At 43.8% G+C, this 24485-nt stretch overlaps 1 protein-coding gene and 1 pseudogene across 2 annotated transcripts; both read right to left on the reverse strand.

The window, feature by feature from the left end:
• Positions 1 to 4559: 4559 nt before the first annotated feature.
• Positions 4560 to 4732, reverse strand: LOC146076304 (U2 spliceosomal RNA; annotated as a pseudogene).
• Positions 4733 to 5253: 521 nt separating this feature from the next.
• On the reverse strand, positions 5254 to 19026 carry SMIM30 (small integral membrane protein 30). 2 transcript variants are annotated; one of them, XM_083182760.1, is made up of 3 exons: positions 18898 to 19026; positions 18663 to 18718; positions 5254 to 7000 (listed from the first exon to the last, which is right to left on the reverse strand). In XM_083182760.1, exon 3 carries the CDS (start codon positions 6967 to 6969, stop codon positions 6784 to 6786), a length of 186 nt encoding a protein of 61 aa, XP_083038886.1. In that variant the 5' UTR covers positions 6970 to 7000; positions 18663 to 18718; positions 18898 to 19026; the 3' UTR covers positions 5254 to 6783. The 2 variants fall into 2 exon arrangements, with proteins under 2 accessions (XP_083038886.1, XP_083038885.1); XM_083182759.1 differs by having other exon boundaries at positions 18812 to 19009.
• Between the last annotated feature and the right edge of the window lie 5459 nt (positions 19027 to 24485).

Genomic DNA, 24485 nt, shown 5'->3' on the forward strand with positions numbered 1-24485 from the left:
AGCAAACACTGGCTTACATTTTGAGCTGCAATTATGGTCATCTCTGCATTAACTGCAGCTACTGTTATAGCTACTGAAACATTATTTTTATACAGGGCGTGATTCTGGTACATTCGCAAAAGCAAACTCCAGAGAGAGTTACATTTGGGTGAGGTGTGTTCAAACGGAATTCTAAATTGCAGTGCAAGAATAAAGCAGCCAGTATTTACCCTGCACAGAAACAAAATAACTCCACCAAATGTAACTCTCTCTGCACAAGTTGTGAGATGGTACTGGACTGGACAAGATAAGTATGACGGGAGCTTTATCAAAGCTTGAAGAGAAACAAAGTACACAGCTTGTGTCATTTTTCAAACACAGCTTGTAACATGGCAGTCAGGAGCTGATTGGTTGGCCCTGTACCTTATTTTCCCCAAAGGCCTGGAATATGAAATGCAACATAGAGCAATGACATTGTATGATTTGAAAATGCATGTGTGTATGTGTGTGTCTGTTGTAAATGCCTGATCAAGAAAGTTAGTCTTGAAAAGATGAATTTAAAATGTATTGTTAGCCAATAAAATTCATGTTGTTACCGCCTGAGGTCCTGCGCCCTTCCAAACCACAGATTTTTGTCCAGTATGCCCTGTACATTGAAATAATGTACCTAACTGAACTATCATTTTCAATGCGGCACATCATAAGATCATAGTTTCAAAAATGTAAATAGAGAATAAGGCTGAGGGCCTTAATAGTATATACATACCACTTCTGCCTTTTGTCCTGCAGCATTTCAAAACAGTTTATCATCTATACAGTATATATGTCTAGTGTCCATGAGTCTCCAAAACACTGCCATTTGCTGGCAGAGAGTGAAACTACATCTCTTTCTCACACATGCACAAACACAGACACATATATATATATATATATATATATATATATATATATATATGTTTAGTGTCCATGTGTAATCGAAACACTGCCATCTGCTGGCAGCAAGTGAAACTACATATTTCACACATACAGAAACACAGAGGCAATCACAAGGTAGCAGACTAGCTTTCGAAGCTTTTGCTTCGAGCAGGCGTAGCTAGCTTTAGAATAATTGTAAATACTGCTCACAGGAATAAAGTTTTAAAGTAACAGTTTATCAATTACAACATTGCTATACTGTATGTTATGGCTGAAATAGTACATACCTGGTGTTGGGATGTGGAAGCACTGAACTGAGATGCTAGCCCCTCTACAATGTTAGCTTCAGAAAGTAAGGCCCTCTCCCCTTTGTTTTCTCTTCATATTTAAGCAGTCTGTGCCTTGTAATTATATTTTATATACAAGTATAATTTGTACATATGCTACTTGTAATTGTTCTTTCCCCTATACCAGGGGTTCCCAATCTTTTTCTAATCACGGCACCCTAGAGTATCAGAATTTTTCCATGGCACCCCATAGGCCCCCAAAAATATATATCAAATTAAGTAGATTGTGTTTATATGTGCTACTTAGGTTCAGTTATGTGGTAAAGGGCAGGATTTGGTTCTGATTGTACACATATTTTATGATTGGCAGCCACCAACACTGGTTTTGTCCAGAAATAATTGATCATAAATAATTTGAATTGGTCCTGGACGACCAACCCGAGGCACCACTGCAAGTGTCCCGAGGCACCCCAAGGAGCCTAGGCGCACAGTTTGGGAACCACTGCCCTATACAGTATATGGCATAACATAACCCTTTGTTCTGTTAATAGTGAGCTCTAGTCAAGAGCCAGTAAAGCCCCACCTGCAGTGCACTTGAATTTGTCCATTAATGAAGGAGTTTGCTATTGCAAACCAAGTAGTTTACTTGTCCTTGACCTATGACTAATGTAGAAAATGGGTTCCGGATAGAAGTCAAAAGTAATTAAGTTTACTCCATATGGCTGACATGCATTAGGTCGAAAGGTAAAAAGTTGACATGGTCAAAAGGAATGCAAACATGACCACGTTTTCCATTTTTTTGGTACTTTTTAATCATTTACCATCTACGTGGACTATTATTGGAAATAATAACCTGTGCTGAGCGCAACAGTAGCGGAGGAGCTACATGTGAAGTACATTTCGTTATCTTTACAAAACAATACAAAATAACTTTTCACTGTGTTTTATCTTTTTGTGGTGCCTACATTTTTCATGTTGACCTATTGGCCCTGTCAATCTTTTGCCTCAGTCGACTGTATGGGGTCGACCCATTGACTGCTTACCTATTTCTGGTCGACCCAATGTGATCAACATGTTTAATATATTACACTCTTTACAATGGTAAGGTAATTAGGTCAGTTATCAAATAGAAACAAGTTCAACAGTAAAAATAGCCTGACTTTATTTAGATTTTTGTATTATGAGACTTGCTAGATCTAATTTGCAAGAAAAAAAATATGGAGCAGGTATTTTTAGCATGCTGTGGTCATTAGTAGCAAAGTGACTGTAGAAATTGCTGTAGGTTTTAGATCGTTGTATTCATGTATAAAAAGACAGGTGTTATTGATTATGCAAAAATACTTAACCCTTAAACTTAAAAACTGGAAAAATTGTAGTGTTATATTTTCAAGAGTCAATTTTTGTGTGGTCCATTTTGTTTAACTTTTGGCAGTTTTGCTTATTATTTGTATGCACTGCAAAGCATAGACCAGGATACACATGTGCATATACTGTAGAACTAGGATTGGGTGCGAAGATGTTTATACAATGCCTGGGTAATAGTACCTGACAGAAATAGGTGCACTTTGCTGACATCTGGACAACATTGCCTTTTGATAAATATGGTGTGTTTGCATGGGGGGCCTGGTCAGTGAGGGAGCCCACCATTGGTCCTACCTTTGCAGTGCCAGTGAGAGTAGTAACTTCTCTCCCTCCAACTTCCTATACAGCATTACACTCTCCCCGAGACCTGCTGACATACCTATATAACCATTTCTAGCTCTGTCTGTCCCCACTCACTATCATGGCTCCTTTCCCTCGGTCTTGTCTCTTCTCCAACTTTTCCCTCCAACCTGTATCTCTCTCCCCCCCCCCCCCCCCCCCCCCCCCCCCACACACACACACACACACACTCTTATTGTTATGGAGTTGAGTTAGCTGCAAACTTTTCCATGGCAACTACTCTAGAACAAGAAGAAAAGAGTCACATGGTGCACATCCAGCCATTACTGCCAGCTTTGCCCTATATGCTCCAATGCGATGGGGAGAAAGGTCTCATTCGGCTACCTCAGGGCTCACCTTGGTGACATGCTGGGCCCCCTGCACCTTCTGCTGTTACTGGACACCTGGGGGAGTGGTGATCTTAGTCAGTTGCAGGCTGTGATAGGTCTGATATTTTACATGTGTGTTTTGTACTGTATCTGTAATAGTGACTGCTATGAGCAGACAGGCTGACAAGCAGTCATCCATGCTTATCTCCTACCTCTGCACTTTATCACGATTACTCTTCTTTATCAGGAACCTAAGGCTCTTAACACCTTATACCCCTTTCACATTGCATTTTGGACCTGGGTTATTGTTGGGTTGGTGACTAATTGACCCGTAAGAGCTGCGGTGTAAAAGCACCGGTTTATAATCTGGGTAGACCAACCAGGCAATTCGACCTGGGTTATTGAAAATGGTTAAATCTGTGTTGTCCTTAGTATAATGAGTGACCTGGGACTTATGTAATAGCGACAGACCCGGAAATGCGATCCTGTGCCCAACCCGACTTGCTGTGTGAAATAGTGTTTATACTTTTAGACAGAGGCGCGACAGGAGACTTTTGCCTGACAGTGAGTCACTTTGCAGAGGAAGCACCGTTCTGAACCACCCTTTTGGTTTGCAGTATTTCAGTGCAGGAGACAGTCAATGGGAAAACAAGGAGTACAGCAGCTAACCTGTGGCCACCATCACTAAGAACAGCGTTGCTGCTGTGCAGGCAGGCTGACAGTGGTATTAAAAAAAAAAAAAAAAAAAGGAAAAAAGATACACCTCACATCTGGTATGCTTTATCAGAGAAAAGTTTCTGCATGCCGGGTGCCCCATCTGCTGACTTGGCACAACATGCTGGCCAGGTTTAATGGCAATCGCTGAAACGGTCTGGAAAATTATGTGTTGATGAATCCTCTATCTAGTGTTGACCCAGAGACCAAACAACAGATGGCCCAGTGGACCTCAGTCGGAGGTGACAGAATTTCGACATAGGCACAGCGTGGCCAAACAGATGGTGGCTGTTTTTGTAGCCAAGCCTGGTCATGTAGCTTCCATACCACTGGGTACTAGTACATCAAACAATGCGTGACAGATTGCTTGAAATCCAGGCGCCAAAAGCTCTCACCAGTGGTGCCCTTCACATCACGACAATGCACCTGTCCATAAGTCCAGGAAAGCAGTGGATTTTCTGGGCTATCAATACATCCAGGAGCTTAGTCATCCACTCTACAGTCTAGATCTGGCCCCCTGTGACAAATCAAATGCAAGATGCATTAGACCTTGGAGCATGTAGAAGACATACCTGCTTTGGACTGGTCCAGCTGAGGCGGACGGCTGTGGCATGTTCCAGAAGTGACATTAAACGGTGGCTGGACTTCCCCCAATAGTGATTCCGGTGGAATCCCGTCTCCTCCCCAGCAGACCACGTCCCTTTTCAATACAAAGCCCCTGCATAATAGCAGGTACACTACACATACTGTATATTACACTAAGAACAGATACTACACTTGATTTTAGCCAAAAGGCAGAGAAGCGATACACACATTCTGTATATAACAGACAACCCGCTGGCATTTCCCAAACTCACTGTCTCACATTTCAGTCAAAGACACCATACATAAATTCATAGATGTTTTTAAATGAAACATTATTTTGGCACAGGTATCAAACTGGAAAAGCATATGCTACTGTATACCATAGCTCAACATGTAGGAGATGTACAAAGCCTTGGAAGGAGATAAAGTACCAGCCAATCAGCTTCTGTCATGTTACAGGCTTTGTTTAAAAAAATGACAGTTAGAAGCTGTTTGGCTGGCACCTTATCGCTCTACAAGCTAGTGGATCTGCCCCCTTATCTCATCACTATTATGGCTTTAGTAACTGGAATAAAACACAATTCAAACGTTTGCCAAGTGGGATCAGCTGAGGAAAAATGTACTTTACTACCACATTAGCAACAGCTTCAGCACAAGTCCCAGCTCTGGGATATCCACAACTGGATGAGCTACAGGTCCACACATTACTATTTTACAAGGAAAAAAGGAATCGTACACAAAAAGCAATTATATTACACCTTTATTGGAAGAAATTCTAAATTACACTTGAATTGCCAGTTACTAATAAGCAGTATTATATTGAACACTAAAGGATTGTTTTTGAAATTGCCCTAGTCGATGTAATCCTATGGCCCTCATTCTTGTTGGCTCGCAAAGCAGCTTTGTGAGCCTTGTAACGCACATCCCCCACTACACGCCAATTTTCCTTGCAGTGATGCAAATGGATAATTTGCATAAACATCCATTTGGAGCCTTGTGTGGGTGCCTAAAATCATTTAATGGTCGCTTACCATCGAATGATTTCTGTAGCGCTCGCTAATTTAAGTCACACTCCATTCGCTTGGGGATGCCGAGCAGCTTCCTGGGCGCACCCAGCCACCCTACTGTGTGGGCCTCAGAGGGTGCCAGCAGTGAAGGCCTGCAATGCGCTTATTCGCTTATGTGCATGGGTTAGTTCGGTAATCAGAATGAGGGCCTATGTAATAACAATCTTGTATTTGAGTTTTCAAGAAAAAGTTATTCTTTTGTAGGTCTCGGTTTTACACAGTGATAGCGTGATATACTGTGTGGAAATTACATTTTTAAATTATTAACTAAAAATACAGGTCATAGGAAACCATTTTTATACAAACAGCAGATATGTACCGTCCAGAGTGAAACCAAAGCATAGCTTCTAAAGAATGATACAGATGAAACTTCAAATAGGCAGTGTAATGTAATATACAATATTTTATAACCTGGGTGATCCAGTGGTTTGATGTATGGCAAAAAGTAGCTGTAAACGTTTCATTTTATTTTATTAATTGGGTGCTATTCAGCAAAATCATTCTCTAATGGACAAATCCATGCTGTACTGAAGGTGGGGCAAATGAAACATGTATAGAGAGAGTTAGATTTGGGTACGTTGTTTTGTTTCTGTGCAGGGTAAATACTGGCTGCATTATTTTTACACTGTAATTTAGATTTGGGTGAAGTGTGTTGAAACTGAAATCTAACTCTCTCTGTGCATGTTACATTTGTCTCACCTGCAGTGCACATGGTTTTGCTTTGGAGATCCTTGCTGAATAACCCACATATTTAATTCCCTATGTATGTCTCCAATCATTAGCTGCCACTCCCAACCAGGGCAGACTAGTAGCAATTTTTGCTATATTTAAATATCAGATTACCCATGTGTTTTTAGGAAAATACTTTGCAACATTAAAGAATCAAACAAAGTTTAAGATAAATTACATTAAATATTTTAGAAAGTATGAGATTAGTGATGTGCTCACTGAATGTGATTCAATGTACATAATTTATGTAAGTACACAGTCTTGCATTTGTGTAAAGTTACTCAATTTATTGTAATTCAATACTAAATAGGTCAAAACCAAATTTGATTTACTATGAAATAAGCTATTTTCCTTTACAGACAGTATTCATATTTTGAACAGATAAGTAATTTCAATTGCAGTGACTTTTCATTTAGATTATAAAACAATACAAAAGCATTAACTGGTATAAACACAAAATGCAATGCAAGTACATTTCTAGTACTGCCCATTTCTCTTCCTGGCATAGTAGCCCAAACACGCACAAAAACCAATGCCCGTAAAAACCATTCCAAGCAGAATTGCTATTGCGTTTCCTTCATCCATTGCTTCCACTCCTGGAAGCAGAAACACCAGTGATATTAACACTGACAGAACTTTGTACATTTCTCCAGAGAAAGCCATGTGTTCCGGAAAAAAAGGGATTTTTTTTTTGCTGTGTACAAAAAGAATAAAAAAAAAAAGAAAAAAAAAGTGGTTAGTTATTCTTCGTAACATATATTAAGAAAACAAAATATGTGAATACTAGTAAAATGGACCTATTGTAAAGGCCCATACACACTTGTAGATTTTCATTTTAAAAGACTTTGCCAAAATCTGTGATAGATATACCTTTTCACCAAAGTAGTGCGTACACACTGAGCTATTTTCCCCAAAGAGCAAGAGATTTTCAGGAGGCAAAAGACTTTGCTGAAAATCTTTCATTATAAGGCTATTTACATAATGGGCAGGGTTTAGGACCCATTTTATTCAATGCATTTCTGTTCTTGGGGCATGATTCAGAGTTGATCATTGGGCTGCGTATATTCAGAGCCAAGTTATTAGGTAAATGCAGGGCCAGCGCCACCACTAGGCAGCTTTGGGCATTTACGTGGGGCACCAGCCACTGGAGGGCGGCATTTGGGAGCAACTTCCCTTCTTGGTTGGAGCCAGGTGAGCCTCGCCTCACACCAGCCACCCCAACCGAGCATCACACCCCCCCCCCCACTGACTCGGTGGCCGCATCAAGCTCCCCCTCCCCCATGGACTCAGAGGGGCGGCCGCATGAAGCCCCCCCCCACTTGGCGGCCGCATCATCTCTCCCCCCCTGGGAGCGAGGCACCCCCTCCCCACCTAGGGCCCTGCAGTGCGTCGCAGCGGCCCTGGGTAAATGCCGCCCCATGTGGCACCGCCAGGGTAAAACCCCACCCACCTGCACGGCTGCAATTTAATTTGCTGCCGTACACATAGGTAGTAACAAAACATACATTGGTGGGCAGTGGTTCCAGTTATATATACATTGCTGACATGTGCCAGCAATGTATACATTACTGGCTTATACAATACATTGGTGGGCAGTGGTGCCAGTAATATATACATTGCTGGCATGTTTATGGGCCTTAAGTGCCATCTGCCCACCCTGTCCCCGGCATACTTGCCTCTCCTGCAGGATGGCTATTCCTTCTCAGTCACCTGCAGAAGGAGAAGTTGGAATGGAGCACTGACGATTATAATATAGCTAAATTTCAACTATATTTTACACCGATTGGAACAAAAGGAGCCAAGAAATTATGTAATTACAATAAAATTGGTTGCTTATATACATTTTAGACTTTGGGTGAAATTAAATAGGATGAGAGATTTGGTAAGAAATCTCCAGGTTTGGTACTTGTGTATTATCACGGCGCCCCCGATTTCCATCGCAGGGCATTGTACAACCATAAAAAAAAAGTCGCATCGCATGCGATGGGACATGATTTTAAGTTGTACAAGCACCCAGATGCCTAATTCCTATGTTAAATGCCCCCCAGACCTGATTTTTAATTGTACACCCACCCTGATGGGTAATGACTATGTTAAATGCCCCCCCATTGTTAACGCCACCCCACTATCAATGCCAACCCAAAGCGTGGCGAGCGCAGACAGCCCGCGAGGGGCGGCGGTACGCTTCCTCCTACCTTCTCATACCCCCACTATCCACGTCGGCGTGGAGTTTATTAGATATAGTGTGGCGAGCGCAGCGGAATACATGTTAAGTAATCCACGCCCCCTCTCCATGCTTCGGGCTCGTATTCCGCGTCCGCTCGCCACGCTTCGGGCTCGGTGGCTCGCTGCGCTCGCCACACTGTATAAAGTCAACTCCACGCCGACGTGGATAGTGGGGGTATGAAAAGGTCGGAGGACGCGTACCGCCGCCGCTCGCCGCGCTTCGGGTTGGCGTTGATAGTGGGGTGGCATTTAACATACTCATTACCCATCAGGGTGGGGTTACATTTAAAAATCAGGTCTGGGGGGGGGGGCATTTAACATGGGAATAAGCCCAAATCGGGCATGATCGCATCGCATTGCATCACATGCCATTATAATGGCATGCGATGCGTTGCGATGTTAAACTTGTATACTCAGCCCGGGGCCGGTACGAAACGGTAGGGGTCTGTGCAGGGTGGCAAGGGTCGCGTTAAGAAGCCCATAGGCTTCTATGGGGTATCGACAGCTTTTGCTGGCAATACCCCAATACTCCTCGCAGCTAAAACCCGGCGTGCGGTTTTACGGCATATTAAAATGCGGTAAAAACACAGATAAAGGGGTTTTTACCGCATTTTTCACTTAGTGCATCCCATCCTCTATCTCTTATCCTATTAAAAGGTCACCCAAAGTCTTAAATGTATACAATAAACCAATTTTATTGTAATTACCTAATTTCTTGGCTCCTTTGATCCAATAGGTGTAAAATATAGTTTAAGCCATAAACATGGTGCCAGATTTTAGTTGGGAGTTGCAGTCCATAAACCAAAACCGTCGCTGACTTTATTTCATACTAAAATATAATCACCACTAACTTGATTGCACTCTCATTCTGCAAGGCATAGCCCAAGCCTAGCTAACCTATAGCTCTCCAGCATGCCCTGCCACAGGTTTAACATTCTGCAATAGCAAATCTGATTCCTACCATACTTTGGTGTATAATTTTTCACATTTAACAGGTGCAAACTGCAGTTATATACTTTAAATTCAGTGACACACAGTTTACAAATACTTTCAGAATATAATTTTACAGAATGGTAAGGCAAAAGAGGAAGTGGTTTTGCACCTTTACAAAATACCCTGTTCTGCCACAATATTCAGTTTGCATGAAAAAACAAAAAGAGGCTTGGGAGTTTGACACTATTTTAATTCATTTAGGAATATATCAAGCTATAAAAAGATAATATTGCAACTACAATTACCAATGTATCTACTAAGAGCTGCATACACATTTTTTTTTTTTTACAACTGGAGATGAAAAAAAAAAAAAAAAAAAAAAGGGTGTGGATTGTTTTATTGACCACACTTGGGTCGACACCATTGGGTTGACATGTGTCTAGGTCGACATGGGTTTTTTAATTTTTTTGACCTGAATGTCGACAGTCAACAGCAGCCCCTTGCATTGCTCACAATGTTTCAGGCACACTATTTTATTCTCCCACCACGCCCTAGTGGATGGTAGGGCATGAAATACTGTACTGCCTGTCTGCACACGTTGGTTTAAAAAACCCATGTCGACCTAACGCTATGTCGACCTAAACCCATGTTGACCTAAGTTTGGTCGATAATACAACCGTATACCCCTCATATGCTGTTTGAAACAGGGTCCTGAAAATTGGTACAGGCTATTAGAGGGTACACATCTGAAGACCCTTTCTACTAAACCAAGTGGAATTTGCAGTCCACAAATTATATTAGTTATACTGGCTATGTAAAAATAGCCCTTTTGCAGGAGATATCAGCGAAACCTCCTGCAATGGGTTAACTAATGCTTCAGACTGTAGTCCCCATTTATTCTCAATGGGATTGGTTCTTTCTCCTCTATGTATTAGCACCAAAACATACATCAATAAGTGGTGCTATTATTAAGTGCAAAATATGCGAATTATACTCACCGATAATTCCTTTTCTTCCTAGAGATCCCATGGCAGCCATGACAGTGGGATATTCCCCTCCTCCTACCAGATTAGACAGGACTTTTTTCAGGGACCGCCCCCCTTGGGTATAACAGCTCACACCTCCCTCTCCTCTGTGTCTTTCGAGTGTCTCCGCACCAACGTCCCTGAAAAACTTCTAGCACAAAGGGTGGGAAATAAGTGGCTGCCATGGGATCTCTAGGAAGAAAAGGAATTATCGGTGAGTATAATTCGCATATTTCTTCTACGATCCCCATGGCAGCCATGACAGTGGGACATACCCAAGCTGCACAATAAACGGGAGGGAGCCAATATGAATGTAACAGAGATTTATTCAAGAGACTTATCTTATGGACAAGGCCTCTTCAATTACAAGATTCCCAAAGTGGGCTGTAGACACGTTCAAGGCATAGTGGTTAGTAAAGGTATGGACGGATGACCATGTAGCGGCTTGACAGATCTCCGATACTGACGCCTTGGCCCTTCTAGCCCATGATGTGGCCACTGCCCTGGTTGAATGTGCCTTGATGATTGGAGGCGGTCTCTTATCTTCATTTTTGTAGGCGAATACGATAACTTCTCGTACCCATCTCGAAATGGTTTGCTTCGTAGCCCTAGAGCCCTTCTTCGGACCCTCAGGGATAATGAATAAGTGATCAGACTTTCTGATCTCCTTTGTACGGTCCAGATACACTGAAACTGCTCTCACCAGATCCAGCGTATGATAGGCCTTCTGTTCGTCATTAATCGGCTCAGGGAAAAACCTAGGCAAGGATATTTCCTGATTCAAGTGGAACGCTGATATGACTTTTGGCATGAAGTCTGGGTGAGTTCTCAGCACAACTCTGTCAGGGAAAATCACTAGGTACGGTTCCTTGATCCAGAGGGCCTGAATCTCGCTGACCCTCCTCGCCGATGTTATAGCTATCAAGAACAGTACCTTCCATGTTAGGTACTTTACCGATGAGTCTTCCAGGGGTTCAAAAGGCTGTAGCATTAGTGCTTTTAGCACCAAATTCAGATCCCACGGGGCCACTAAAGATTTTCTTGGTGGCCGTATTCCCTTGATTGCTCTGCAGAACTTCTTTACTAGCTTTTCCTCAGCTAATCTTCTGTCCAACAGTACACTGAGAGCAGAAATCTGTGACTTAATGGTGGCTACCGCCAGCCCCAACTCGAACCCTTCATACAGGAATTGCAAGACCTTGGCCGTAGAGATATCGGCAAACTGACCCTCAAAGTTCCCCCATGAGATGAACTTCTTCCAGGTTTTGTAATATATTAGCGAGGAACCTTCTTTCCTTGCTTTCAGCAACAATTCGGTCACTTGTTCGGATAAGTTATGGCGCTTCAGGGTCGCCCGCTCAATCGCCATGCCCTCAGCGAGAAGCTTTCTGGCTCTGGATGACATATTGGTCCCTGTTTCAACAGGTCTGGTATCACCGGCAACACCCACGGTGGTTGCACCGCCATCCTTAGTACTGCAGTAAACCAGGCTCTTCTCGGCCAAAATGGAAGCACTACCAGTACTTCCACTCGGTCCTCTCTGATTTTCTTGAGCACTCTGCTGATCATGGGGAATGGCGGGAAGATATATCCCAGAGTGAACTCCCATTTCACTGAAAACGTGTCCAGTGCCGTGGCTTGTGGGTGAAAGGATTTCGAGCAGAATCTGCTCACCTTCTTGTTGGAGAACGACACCATCAGGTCTATCTCGGGTTCGCCAAACCTGGCGACTATTTGACTGAACACCTTCGAGTCCAACTCCCATTCTCCCGGCAGAATCCTCTTGCGACTTAGAAAGTCCGCTACAGTGTTCTCTGGACCCGGAATGTACACGGCCGAGATTGATTGCAGGTTGTTCACTGCCCACGACATGATCTTCTCCAACACTCTCAGTACAGGTAAGCTCCTTGTACCGCCTTGGTGGTTTATATGTGCCACTACTGTCATATTGTCTGACATGATCCTTAGGTTGGTATTCCGAAGTTTGTTTTGTAGGCAACAGATTGCTTCCCAAACGGCGAGCAGTTCTCTGACATTGGATGACCTTGCACTCTCTTCTGTGGTCCAAGCCCCTTGTACCGAGCTCCTCCCAAGGTGAGCGCCCCAACCTTGAAGACTCGCATCGGTCGTCATAACCACAAATTCTGGGTTTGAGAGACTGGAGCTCCTTCTCCTTAAGCCAGAGCTCCACCACCTTAACGAATTCTTCGTCTCGGCATTCAGGATTATCTGGAACCCCTCGTGGGTCTGATTCTTCATGAATGGGAGCAACTGCCACTGTAGCTTCCTCATGTACCACTGGGCCTATGGAATGATATGTATACATGATGTCATCATCCCTAGAAGTTGTAGCGCCACCTTCAGGGGGCATCTTCCTTTTGTTAATAACAGTTGCGTCAGATTTTGTATCTTCAGACAGCGGTCTACCGACAGGCTCACTGAAAACTTTACTGTGTCTATAAGGACACCCAGGAACTTGATTGTCTGGCATGGCTGCAGCTGACTTTTTTCTTGGTTGATCACCCAACCATGTTTCTGCAGAAATTCTATTGTAATTTTGACACTCATCTGGACCTCTCTCACTGATCTTCCTGCCAGCAATAGGTCGTCCAGGTACGGCCAGATTTGGATTCCCTGCTTCCTTAGTTCTGCCACAAGTGTCACCAAGACTTTTGTGAACACTCTCGGCGATGTCCTGAGCCCGAAGGGAAGGCAGGTAAATTAATAATGTTGGTCGAGAAGCGAGAACCTGAGAAACTTTCTGTCCTCTAGTGACACGGGGACGTGATAATAAGCGTCTTTCAGGTCTATGGACGCTAACCAATCTTCTTGTCTAAGACCCATAAGGATAGAGCTTATAGTTTCCATCTTGAACTTTAGCTTCTTGACAAAGAGATTCAATCCTCTCAGGTCCAAGATGGTCCTGAAACCACCTGTACTCTTCTCCACTAAGAAGAGGTTCGAATAATACCCCAGACGTACTTGGTCTTTCGGGACATGTTCTATTGCCCCTATTTGTAGAAGCTGTAGAATCTTCAAGGTGAGAGTCTCTCTTTCCAGTTTCTTCACTGGAACTCTTGACCTGACAAATTTGTTCTTCCAAGGCCTCCTTAGAAATTCTATTTGGTAGCCCCTTTCCACAATATTGTTGACCCATCTGTCTGATATCGATGTCTTCCAGACTTCCGAAAACTGAAACAACCGGGCTCCAACTCTCACCATTGAACCACCATCATAACTTGGCACCTCTCCGATACTGTTGACGAAAGGACTGGCGAGTCATATTCGGATTCCCCCTGCGGGAGTACTGGCGACCGGGCCGATAACTTCTTGCCTCTCTATAAGTCTGCCTGCTAGAGGTAGGGATGGGAAACCTATTCCTCCTGTCTTGGGGTAGTCTCACAGACTTCCCCCCCGAAATTCTCTGGATCATCGAATCCAATTTTGAGCCGAACAAGAACCCGCCTTCAAAGGGTAGTGCCGTTAGACGATTCTTGGAGTTGGCATCCGCACTCCAGGGTTTGAGCCAGAGCGCCCTCCTGGCCGTCACTCCTTGTGCCATCGCCTTAGCCGAGAACGACACCGCGTCCAAAGAGGCCTCACACAGGTATTCGATAGACTTCTGTATGGTCTGTAAGCTTCTCAGCAGATATTGCTTGGAAATCTTCTCGGTTATGTCTGTATGGAGCTCCGACGACCATAGCCTCATTGCCCTTGCCACCGACGCAATAGCCACACTGGATTTAAGCGACAGCGCAGAGGTCTGGTGCAATTTCCTAAGCGAATTTTCGATCTTCCTTTCCATAGCGTCTTTAAACGCCGCCCCATCTTCCAGTGGTATGGTTGTTCTAGACGTCAGCTCTGCCACCGCTGCGTCGACCTTGGGCACTAGACACCACTTCAGGAAGTCCTCATCTTTGAAAGGGTACATTTTATCCACTCTCGCCCATCCAGCCATCCTCTTATCCGTGTTGACCCATTCCTTATTGATCATCTCACGGACTACTTTGTGAACCGGGAAGGTTCTTCCTTTCTTCGATCTATCTTCGAAAAGTGGATCTGCTGCGGTGTCTGAGGCTTCCGGGTAATTCATGGATTTGTAAATGCTTTTCAGCACACTTTCCACCAATTCGAGGTTGAAAGATCTTACATCTTCCTCTATTTCACCTTCCTCAATGTCTTCTGCCTCCACTGGTTCTATCTCCTCCGAGGAACCACCCCCTTCCGTCAGCATTCCAGCCTGCTCCCGAGACCTCTTGGGCTTCTGAGACTGCAAGAATTCCTCTTTGGAGACAAACGACTTTTGCATCCAATCCATCAGTTTTTTAAGGACATCCGATTGGTCCGACTTATCCACCTTAGGCTGTGGGATTTTGTCACATTCTTCACACAGAGTCCTCTTATCGGCACTAGCAAATGCCTTGTCACAACTCATGCAAGTACAGGTAAGGAATTTCTTCTTAGCTGTCCTTTTCTTATGAACAGGTGATTTAGGCACACTGGAAACAAAGCAGAAACCTAACTAGTATCATGCAAAATAAAACCAACTAATGCCCAAAAACCAAAGGGCTTACCTCAAAGGGGCAATGTCAGGCTGCTGGGAAGAAGGTGCTTGCTGCTGCTGGCTTTCCTCCATGGTTCTGCTGCTTGTACAACACCACAGGCTCTGCAAAGCATGTCCGTTTATATTCAGGACAGCTTAACTCTTTGTATGCCAGCAGCGTTTCTGTCTGGCGATTTCTGCGCCCATTTCCGCAAAGCGGAACCAAAAAATCCGGTCCCCGTTTCCGGGGACATTATTCAGGTGCACACTTGGTGCACCACGCCGGCGGAAGTGACGTTTTATGCGCACTTCCGCCGCACGCGTCTCAGCACCCGGCAGCTCTCAGCGTCGGCTCCCAGCCAGACGCTTACACGCGCTGACCATACAGCGATCAGCCACGCGCCAGCCTCCCTGCCAGCTCTGTCTCCCAGCGTGACTACCCAGCTCCACAGCCTTCAGGTAACGCTGCTACACACCCACACAAAAAACGGGGGTCTTGCAAAATGACATGCTGCCGGGATTTTAGGCAGGTAACTGGCGCTAAGCACAGTTCTTACCCTTAGTAGCTGCTGGAGGCAGGTATCTCAAAGGCCACACTCCTCCGCAGCTCTCCTTCTTCCCGGGAAGCCATCCCATATATGTAAGAGGTAGCCCTGTTTAAAAATAAAATAACGCCCTGCCTGTCCTATCTAGACGGAGACAGGAGAAAAAGACACAGAGGAGAGGGAGGTGTGAGCTGTTATACCCAAGGGGGGCGGTCCCTGAAAAAAGTCCTGTCTAATCTGGTAGGAGGAGGGGAATATCCCACTGTCATGGCTGCCATGGGGATCGTAGAAGAAAATATAGTGTGCTATGCATTTAATATTAGTGTGGATTTAAATTTTGGGAGATAGCCCAAGGAAGAGATTAGACAGACATACAGACACACACACACACACACACACACAGACAGAATAACCCCAAACTGCACAGCACCTCTGAGGGATCCCCTGTTAGACGGGACCTAATGTTTTTAGAGATGAAAAAGTAAGGTGATTCAGCGTGCGCTTGTAAATATGATCACAACATGTCTATAAGAAAATAGTAATTTTTTAATAAAAAGTTGCCCTATGGGCATAACAATGTATATACAAAATGATTAAATCTTTCAATACAGCATTGGTTGATTATTTAGCCGATGTTAAACTTCCAGATGTGGATGAAGGGCCCTTCATCCACATCTGGAAGTTCTAACATCGGCTAAATAATCAACCGATGCTGTATTAAAAGATTTTATCATTTTGTATATACATTGATCACTCCTGTACTGACAGGGGCAGTAAATTCCTTGCCCGCGTGCTCTCCTGGGGGCAGATGTAACATGTGCAGAGAGAGTTAGATTTGGGTGGGGTTTGTACTTCAAACTGATATCTCTATTGCAGTTTAAAACAAAGCGGCCAGTATTTACCCTGCACACAAACAATAAAACACCAAAATGTAACTATCTCTGCACGTGTTACATCAGCCCCACCTGCAGTGTACATTGTTTTGTCCATAAGAGAGTGATTGTGCCTTTGCGAGTGAACTAGTAGAACAACCCCCTATATCTTTAGATATATTGGGCATTGGCTGTGTTGCACAGCAGACACCATGTCTGTGAACAATGTCATTCAAAAACATATTGCTGGCACACACAAAGATCATGTATTGTGTGCGCACATGTCAGTGACATCCTCATTTGGCTCTATATGCAGAATGATGCTCCTCATGGCCGGTAAGCACTTACCGATGCCAACACACCGCCATGTCCCCTTCGCTGCTAATCTCGCCTGGTACAAACTTTGTTAATACCCCTTTCACATTGCATTTAATTACCAGGTCCATGCTGGTTCAACACGGTATCTGGTGCGATGTGGAAGTGGATACCTGGTCCAGTAAACTGGTAGCAACACAGCAATTCAAACCGATAAAAAAAGAAGGGTTCTTACCAGTGTGTTGCCATGTTGCTTTGTGGTCTGAAAGGGTAATCGAGTCAAGCGACCCGTTTCCCATTCACACTATGGAGGAGGCAGTGCTTGGAGCAGCGCCAGCTCTAAGCGCTGCCTCCTCGCCCACCCCTTCATGACCTCAGCAAACCAGCAATATTGCCGGTTCGGACCTGAACAGCGCAAAATGCAGGGTCACACCGGGACTGAACCGTTTCAAAGTCCCGGTGCGCCCCCTGCATTTTGCGATGTGAACATGGTATTAATGTGTTCCCAGTCTTGAGGATTGAGGTTGGCAACCACTGTTTTACAATATTAAACATTATAGAATTCTGCACTTTGAATTTCCAGTATCCTATCACCCCCGCCAACAATTACCATCTCAAAGTAGAACATAGGGTACATGAACATGCTATATACACATATATTGAGACAGAGCAAAGAAGGCTGCATTAACAGACTGAATAAAGGTGGCCATACACACGCAGATTTATCTTCAGATCTGGATGGTTGGAACAAAAACATGGTTATGGATGAGAGCAAATGACAGTTGACCATTTGCTTGGAAATGCTGGAAAACTGACAACTGTCATTCAGATATTACAAGGTTATTGTTCCAACCAGCCAGATCTGAAGATAAATCTTACTAGTGTATGGGCACCTTAAGTAAGACAGACATGTTTATTGTAAACATCTCCAAGAACACATCTTTCTAATCAGCACACACACGACATACTTTATTTATTCATGGTTGTGGCTAGAACCACTTCTGTTTTGTGAGTTTTCCCAGTGGTATCCGGACTATTTGTCGACCTGCAAAAAGGTCGACACTACCATTAGGTCTACAGTGTCTAGGTTGACAGTCAAAGGGTCGACATGGGTTTTTTCACTGTTTTTTTTTTGAGCTGACAGGTGGTATTTCATGCCCTACCATCCACTAGGGCGAGGTGTGAGAGTAAAATAGTGTGCCGAGCACAGCGAGGCACCGTGCCCGAAGCATAGCGAGCAATGTGAGGGGCTGCGGTTCACTTCAAACTGTGTCCATGTCGACTGTGTCAACATTTGGGCAAAAAAAAAAACAGTGAAAACCCCATGTTGAACTTATGACTGTCGACCTAATGGTAGTGTCAACCTTTTTGCATGTCAACCATTTCACATGTCGACCTAATGGTTGTCTATCTTTTTTGCTGTAGATCCCTTCTCCCGCTTCCTTCCCAGCATGCACTGGGTCCACGTATACCTGAAGGGGGAATATAAATCTATGGCGAGTGAAGGGAGCCACCATGCCCAAAACATGGCGAGCCAGCGAGGTTACAATCCAGCTGCAATAAAATAACCTACGCCTACATAAAATAAATAAACGCTGTGAGGGCATCTAACTACTTCCACCCTCACCTAACGTCACACCCACAAAACAGAAGTGGATCTAGAAACAACCTTTATAAAATAATAACCGTTCATATAGGTTGTATGGTTCTGAAGATTTTTGCCCAATATAAATATATTATTGTTTCATAAACTCTTTTAAAAGTGTGGCTAATAAGAAGCCTGTCCATTTTGAAAGGATTTTATCAGCCCCTGAAATGTGAGAGCTAAGCAAACATAATCCGAGGTCTCAATAGTGCAAAGCCCTAAAGGAACAACAACACTTCTCGGAGCACTTACCTTTCCTTGGTGAAGTTTATCAGCTCATTAGAAGCACACTGCCATATGCTCACCAGCTGTAACAATTGGGAAACGCAGCTTTTGTTAAAGTAAACAAGGAAGGTTTTGTTTTACAAACATATGGAGCAATGCAGCAGCCCCTAATGTACCTGAGCAGTGGTGGTAAGCTGTGGCTGCAGACACTGCCCGCACTGAACCTTAAGAAAGCTGCTCCAATCTGCCGACTGAAACTTACTTAGCAAGGTAAGTGCAGTCAGTGCAACACACCCAAGCAGGAACACATCAGGAAGAGAGGCAGGAAGTGCTCTGTACTACAAATCCCATGATGCTTTATGTGTGTACAGCACAGAAGTTATTCCTATTCACTGCTCGCAGCGAGCAGAGACAGTCACACACAGGGAAGGTCATATGCGAGGCAGAATTTTTTTGCTGCACTGTGTGTAATCACTGAGTCATTGTGTTGTGCTCTAAAGCTAACACCTGCTTCTTATTATTTTTGGTTAACTAATGAAAGACATGAGGCTGATTTATTGCCATGGTGCTTTGTAACCTAACCAAATGTCCTTTCATTGTCTGGGTATTCTGGCATTGCAGTGAACAATTAGCAGGAGGTTATGCAATTAGACATGGTGTGCTTATGCAGTCGTGATTACAGGAGAACTGAATTACCCCCAGTCTGCTCCTGCATTCATTCTTGCGAAGCTCTGTGATATTCTGCTTTGTTTTGGACATAATACAAATTAATGTGTTTGTGCTCAGAGTAAGCTGCTCTGCCCAGACACAGCAGTTGGATGTCAATCAAGTTCAGCTGTCTGATGATCTGTGAAGTACATTGGTTCAAATAACCAAAGCTCTGAACTATCTATCTATCTATCTATCTATCTATCTATCTCTTGTATCTACATTTTAAAATTAAATACATATTAAAATAAAATTGTGATGGTACATTTAAAGCTCCACATAAGAATGCGCACAATACTTCCTATGAGCCGTGCAGCTTCCTATCAGATGAAACGACTGATGATGACAGGTTTTTTTAGTGATCTCCCTGTTTGAACCCAAAGTAATATACACTAGGGACTAGTTACAAAGCGCAGCTGATGTGCACTGATGTGCAAAACACATTGGTTTCGCTTCAATGCATCTGAATCCCTCAGGTACCCTCTGCTCTACAATCTAGAAGTGTGCATAGGCATACCTCCCAACTGTCACGATTCCGTCGGGACAGTCCCGATTTTCGGGTCCTGTCCCGACGTCCCACCCGCGGCAGGCATTGTCCCGCTGCGGGGGGTGGCAGTTGGGAGAACCCCCAATCTAGTAGAATAGACGCTGTGCGCATGCGCACAGCGTCTATTCTCGTATGAAAATGAGGTCGCGGCTAATTAGCATAAGCCGCGCCCTCATTTGCATACGCCCCGCCCCCTTTTCGGGCGCTCGCGCGGCTTCGCCGCGCGAGTGTCCCTATTTCTCTCGGCCACAAGTTGGGAGGTATGCATAGGTATTCGAAGAGGCGGAAAAATCAGAGGAGGCGCACTGCATAAAAGTATAAGAGAGCTATTTATGACAGTGCGATCAGCCATAAACCAGGAACAAACAGCTGTTTTCAACAGAGCATGGTCATTGCATTGGATTGCACAATATATCTTTGCATTACCACTGGGGAAACTAGAGATTCATTTATGAGGCGGTGGTTAGGGCAGTGTCTATAGAACTATATTGGGACTATGAATCAAATTAACAAGTGCTGGTAAGCAATCTTATTTTGATGCAGAATGATGTCATTTTAGGATGCAGTGGCAGAACTTCTGGGTTGTGGGCCAGGTGCAAAAATATAATTTGTCCCCCCTTCTACACCTGAACCCAGTTCATAATATGCAACATTGCAGTGGGTGAAAAAGTGAGGTAGGGGGGAGACAAGTGTGACAAGGAAAAACAGTGGGTGACGGGGTTGGTGCAATGGTAGTTCCGGCTCTGTTAGGACGGTATTGATGCTGGTCATAGACTGGGTTTTTGAAAGCTCATTGTCAGAGAGAAGGACGGTTGGGGAGATGTTTTAAACATTGTAGAGAAAGGAGTCCAACCAGCCAGCTCTCTGAGCTACAATAACACATGAGATTCAAATACCTATACCAGATCCCATTTCATATTGCCCGAAAATTGTCTTTAATTGGATAATGACCATTGGTGGAAAATCAGCCTGCTTTTTTGTCGGGTAAAATAATTCTCGGGACTAATTAAAAACCTCCTATAGAATTACTGGCACATCTTTGCCAGGATTAAGGGATCTGGATTGTTAAACATGTTTAATGGCCCCAATCCCCTGTCAGGGGATAGTGGCATTGCCCTAATACATTGCAGATGTAGGGGGCATAACACATTGAAAAGAAAACGATAATTTGACCCTGCTCCCTTCTCTGTTTTAACAACAGAATTCTTCCTCCTCTTATTTAATATTACAATACAGATCTGACCCCTATTGAGGAAACTGTTGGTTTAATTATACTTGACCTATTAATATACAGTAGTTCAGTTAAGATACCGACAGTGATGTGTTAATTAGATGTTGTTATTATTGCTTATCTTAAATGGATATTACACAATTAATCTCAGAAATGCTTTATAGTTTGTCTGCTTATTATTTTGGTACTTGTGTAATAGCACAGCGCCCATACGTAGTAAGCGTAGCGTCCCTGTGGGAATCAGCATAGTGTTCGCTGGGTCAGCGTAGTCAGTCAGAAGTAGCATAGTGTTTCCGCGGCCAGCGTAATCAGCGTCCCTGTCAGATTCAGCGTAGTGTTCCCACGGCTAGCGTAGACAGTCAGCGTTACGCAGTTGCCCATTTCAGTCAGAGGTGAAGTGACTGCATTATTTCTGACGCTGTTAATTAGATATGGCTGCAGAACCTCTCAGCATGTTTAACCTGCCGCAGACAGAGGAGGAGTCGGTGGGTTTTTTTCAGCAGCACCATTTGCTGCCAATGACACAAACCTGTGTTAATGGACACCCCATGCGCTTGAGTATGAAGGAGAGCATGGGGCACTGCCACATTAAAACATGCCGTAAGAAGGTCAGTCTACGTGCGGCACATTGGTTCCCGGTGTGTCGTACACCATTTCTTACCCTCATCCGTTTTATTTAGTCATGGGCGGAGGAGCTCACAAGCATATCTTTTTGTGAGTGACAACTAAAGTTACATAGAAACATAGAATTTGACGGCAGATAAGAACCACTTGGCCCATCTAGTCTGCCCCTTTTTTTAAACATGTTACCTCAAACCATATTTGATCCTTATTTTTTTGTAAGGATATCAATATGCTTATCCTAAGCATGTTTAAATTGTACTACTGTATTTGTGTCTACCACCTCTGATGGTAGGCTATTCCACTTATCTACTACTCTTTCTGTGAAGTAATTCTTCCTCACATTTCCCCTGAATCTTCCTCCCTCTAGTTTCAGTGTATGTCCTTGTGTTCTGTTGCTCCTCTTCCTGTGAAGAATGTCTCCCACCTGTACCTTGTTAAAACCCTTGATATATTTGAAAGTTTCTATCATGTCCCCCCTTTCCCTTCTCTGCTCTAAAGTATACATATTAAGATATTTTAGTCTTTCCTGGTACGTTTTGTGATGTAGGCCATGCACCATTTTAGTTGCTCTTCTTTGTACAGTCTCTAATGTATTTATATCCTTCTGGAGATATGGCCTCCAGAACTGAACACAATACTCTAGGTGAGGTCGTACCAATGACCTATACAGTGGCATTATTACTTCTTTCTTTCTACTGCTGATACCTCTCCCTATGCAACCAAGCATCTGACTTGCCTTCTTCATTGCTTTGTTACATTAACTACCTGCTTTTAAGTCCCCTGAAATAGTGACACCTAGATCCCTCTCTTCCTCAGTAGTTTCCATTATAGTGCCATTTATACTATATTTAGTCTTTGGATTTCTGAGACCCAAATGCATGGTTTTGCATTTTCTGGCATTAAACTGTAGTTGCCATTCTCTTGACCATTTCTCTAATCTACCTAGATCATCAATCATTTGTTTTACCCCTCCTGGTGTGTCTACCCTGTTGCATACCTTTGTGTCATCTGCAAAAAGGCACATTTTACCCTCAATTCCATTTGCAAAATCACCAATAAAGATATTAAAAAGCACCGGTCCAAGTACAGATCCCTGGGGTACTCCACTTGTAACCTTTCCCTCCTTTGACTGTATTCCGTTTACTGCATCTCTCTGTTTTCTGTCCTGCAACCACGCTCTTATCCATTCAACTATCTTAGAATCCAATCCCAAGCTTTCAAGTTTATTTAACAGTCTGCGATGTGGGACAGTGTCAAAAGCTTTACTAAAGTCTAGATAAGCTACATCAACAGCCTCACCTTGATCTATTACTTTAGTCACCCAGTCAATAAGATTTGTTTGACATGATCTTCCCCCAGTAAACCCATGTTGTTTTGGATCCTGTAAATTGCTGGTTTTGAGATATTCTACAACTCTTTGTTTTAAGAGTGTTTCCATCAATTTCCCTATTACTGATGTAAGGCTCACTGGTCGATAGTTGCTTACCTCTTCCTTGCTTCCACTTTTGTGCAGTGGGACTACATTTGCTGTTTTCCAGTCCTCTGGGATTACTCCAGTAGCTAGTGACTGGTTGAATAATTCTGTTATTGGTTTTACCAGCTCCCCTTTAAGCTCTTTTAGTATCCTTGGATGTATCCCATCTGGCCCCATTGATTTATCCACTTTCAGTTTTGAGAGTTCTGTGAGGACTTTCTCCTCTGTAAATGTACTTGTCTCTCCCTCAGTTTTCTGACTATACTTGCAACTTAACTGTGGCCCCTTCCCCTCTCTTTCAGCAGTGAATACTGAGCAGAAATAATTATTAATATTATCTGCTATTACATTGTCCCCCTCAAGAAAACTTCCAGTTGTCGAATAAAACCACTGTGCTGTACAATACCCTTATGCGGGAGGCCTGCACTGTGGACTAAATGTTGCAGCCCCAACGCTGGATTGGTGGTCCGGGAAAAATAGTGGAGGTGGATGAGAGTCTGTCGGATGAGTGCTGCCTCAACAGTGGCTGTTTGGAGGCATTTCCAGAGGGGTTGGGATCATTTGGTCTATTGCATTATGGTCGAAAGTCATTAGGTCGAATCCATTAGGTCGACATGACTCTAGGTCGACATGGGAAAAGGTCGACATGATTCTAGGTCGAAAGGTCATTAGTTCGACAGGTCATTAGTTCGACAAGGTCATTAGTTCGACATTGTCTATGTCGACATTCACAAGGTCGACATGGGGTTTTTCACTGTTTTTTTACCTGAATGTCAACACAGTCGACATGGACACAGTTTAAAGTGCACTGCATCCCCTCGCATCGCTCGCTGCGCTCGCAATGCGTCGGGCACGATGCCTCGCTACGCTCGGCACACTATTTTATTCTCCCACCACGCCCTAGTGGATGGTAGGGCATGAAATACCGCCTGTCGGCACATGTTGGCTCAAAAAACAGTGAAAAACTCCATGTCGACCTTGTGAATGTCGACATAGACATTGTCGAACTAATGACCTTGTCGAACTAATGACCTGTCGAACTAATGACCTTTCGAACTAGAATCATGTCGACCTTTTCCCATGTCGACCTAGAGTCATGTCGACCTTTTAGCATGTCGACCTAATGGATTCGACCTAATGACTGTCGACCATAATGCAGTAGACCAAATGACCGCATCCCTTCCAGAGACACCAGTGACTGTTTCATAACACCTGTGGAAAGACGTGATGCCAGCACCCTGATGGCCGCCATCAACAGATATATAG

This window comes from Crinia signifera, chromosome 4, assembly GCF_055691185.1.
Source record: "Crinia signifera chromosome 4, ASM5569118v1, whole genome shotgun sequence".
NCBI classification, from domain to species: domain Eukaryota; kingdom Metazoa; phylum Chordata; class Amphibia; order Anura; family Myobatrachidae; genus Crinia; species Crinia signifera.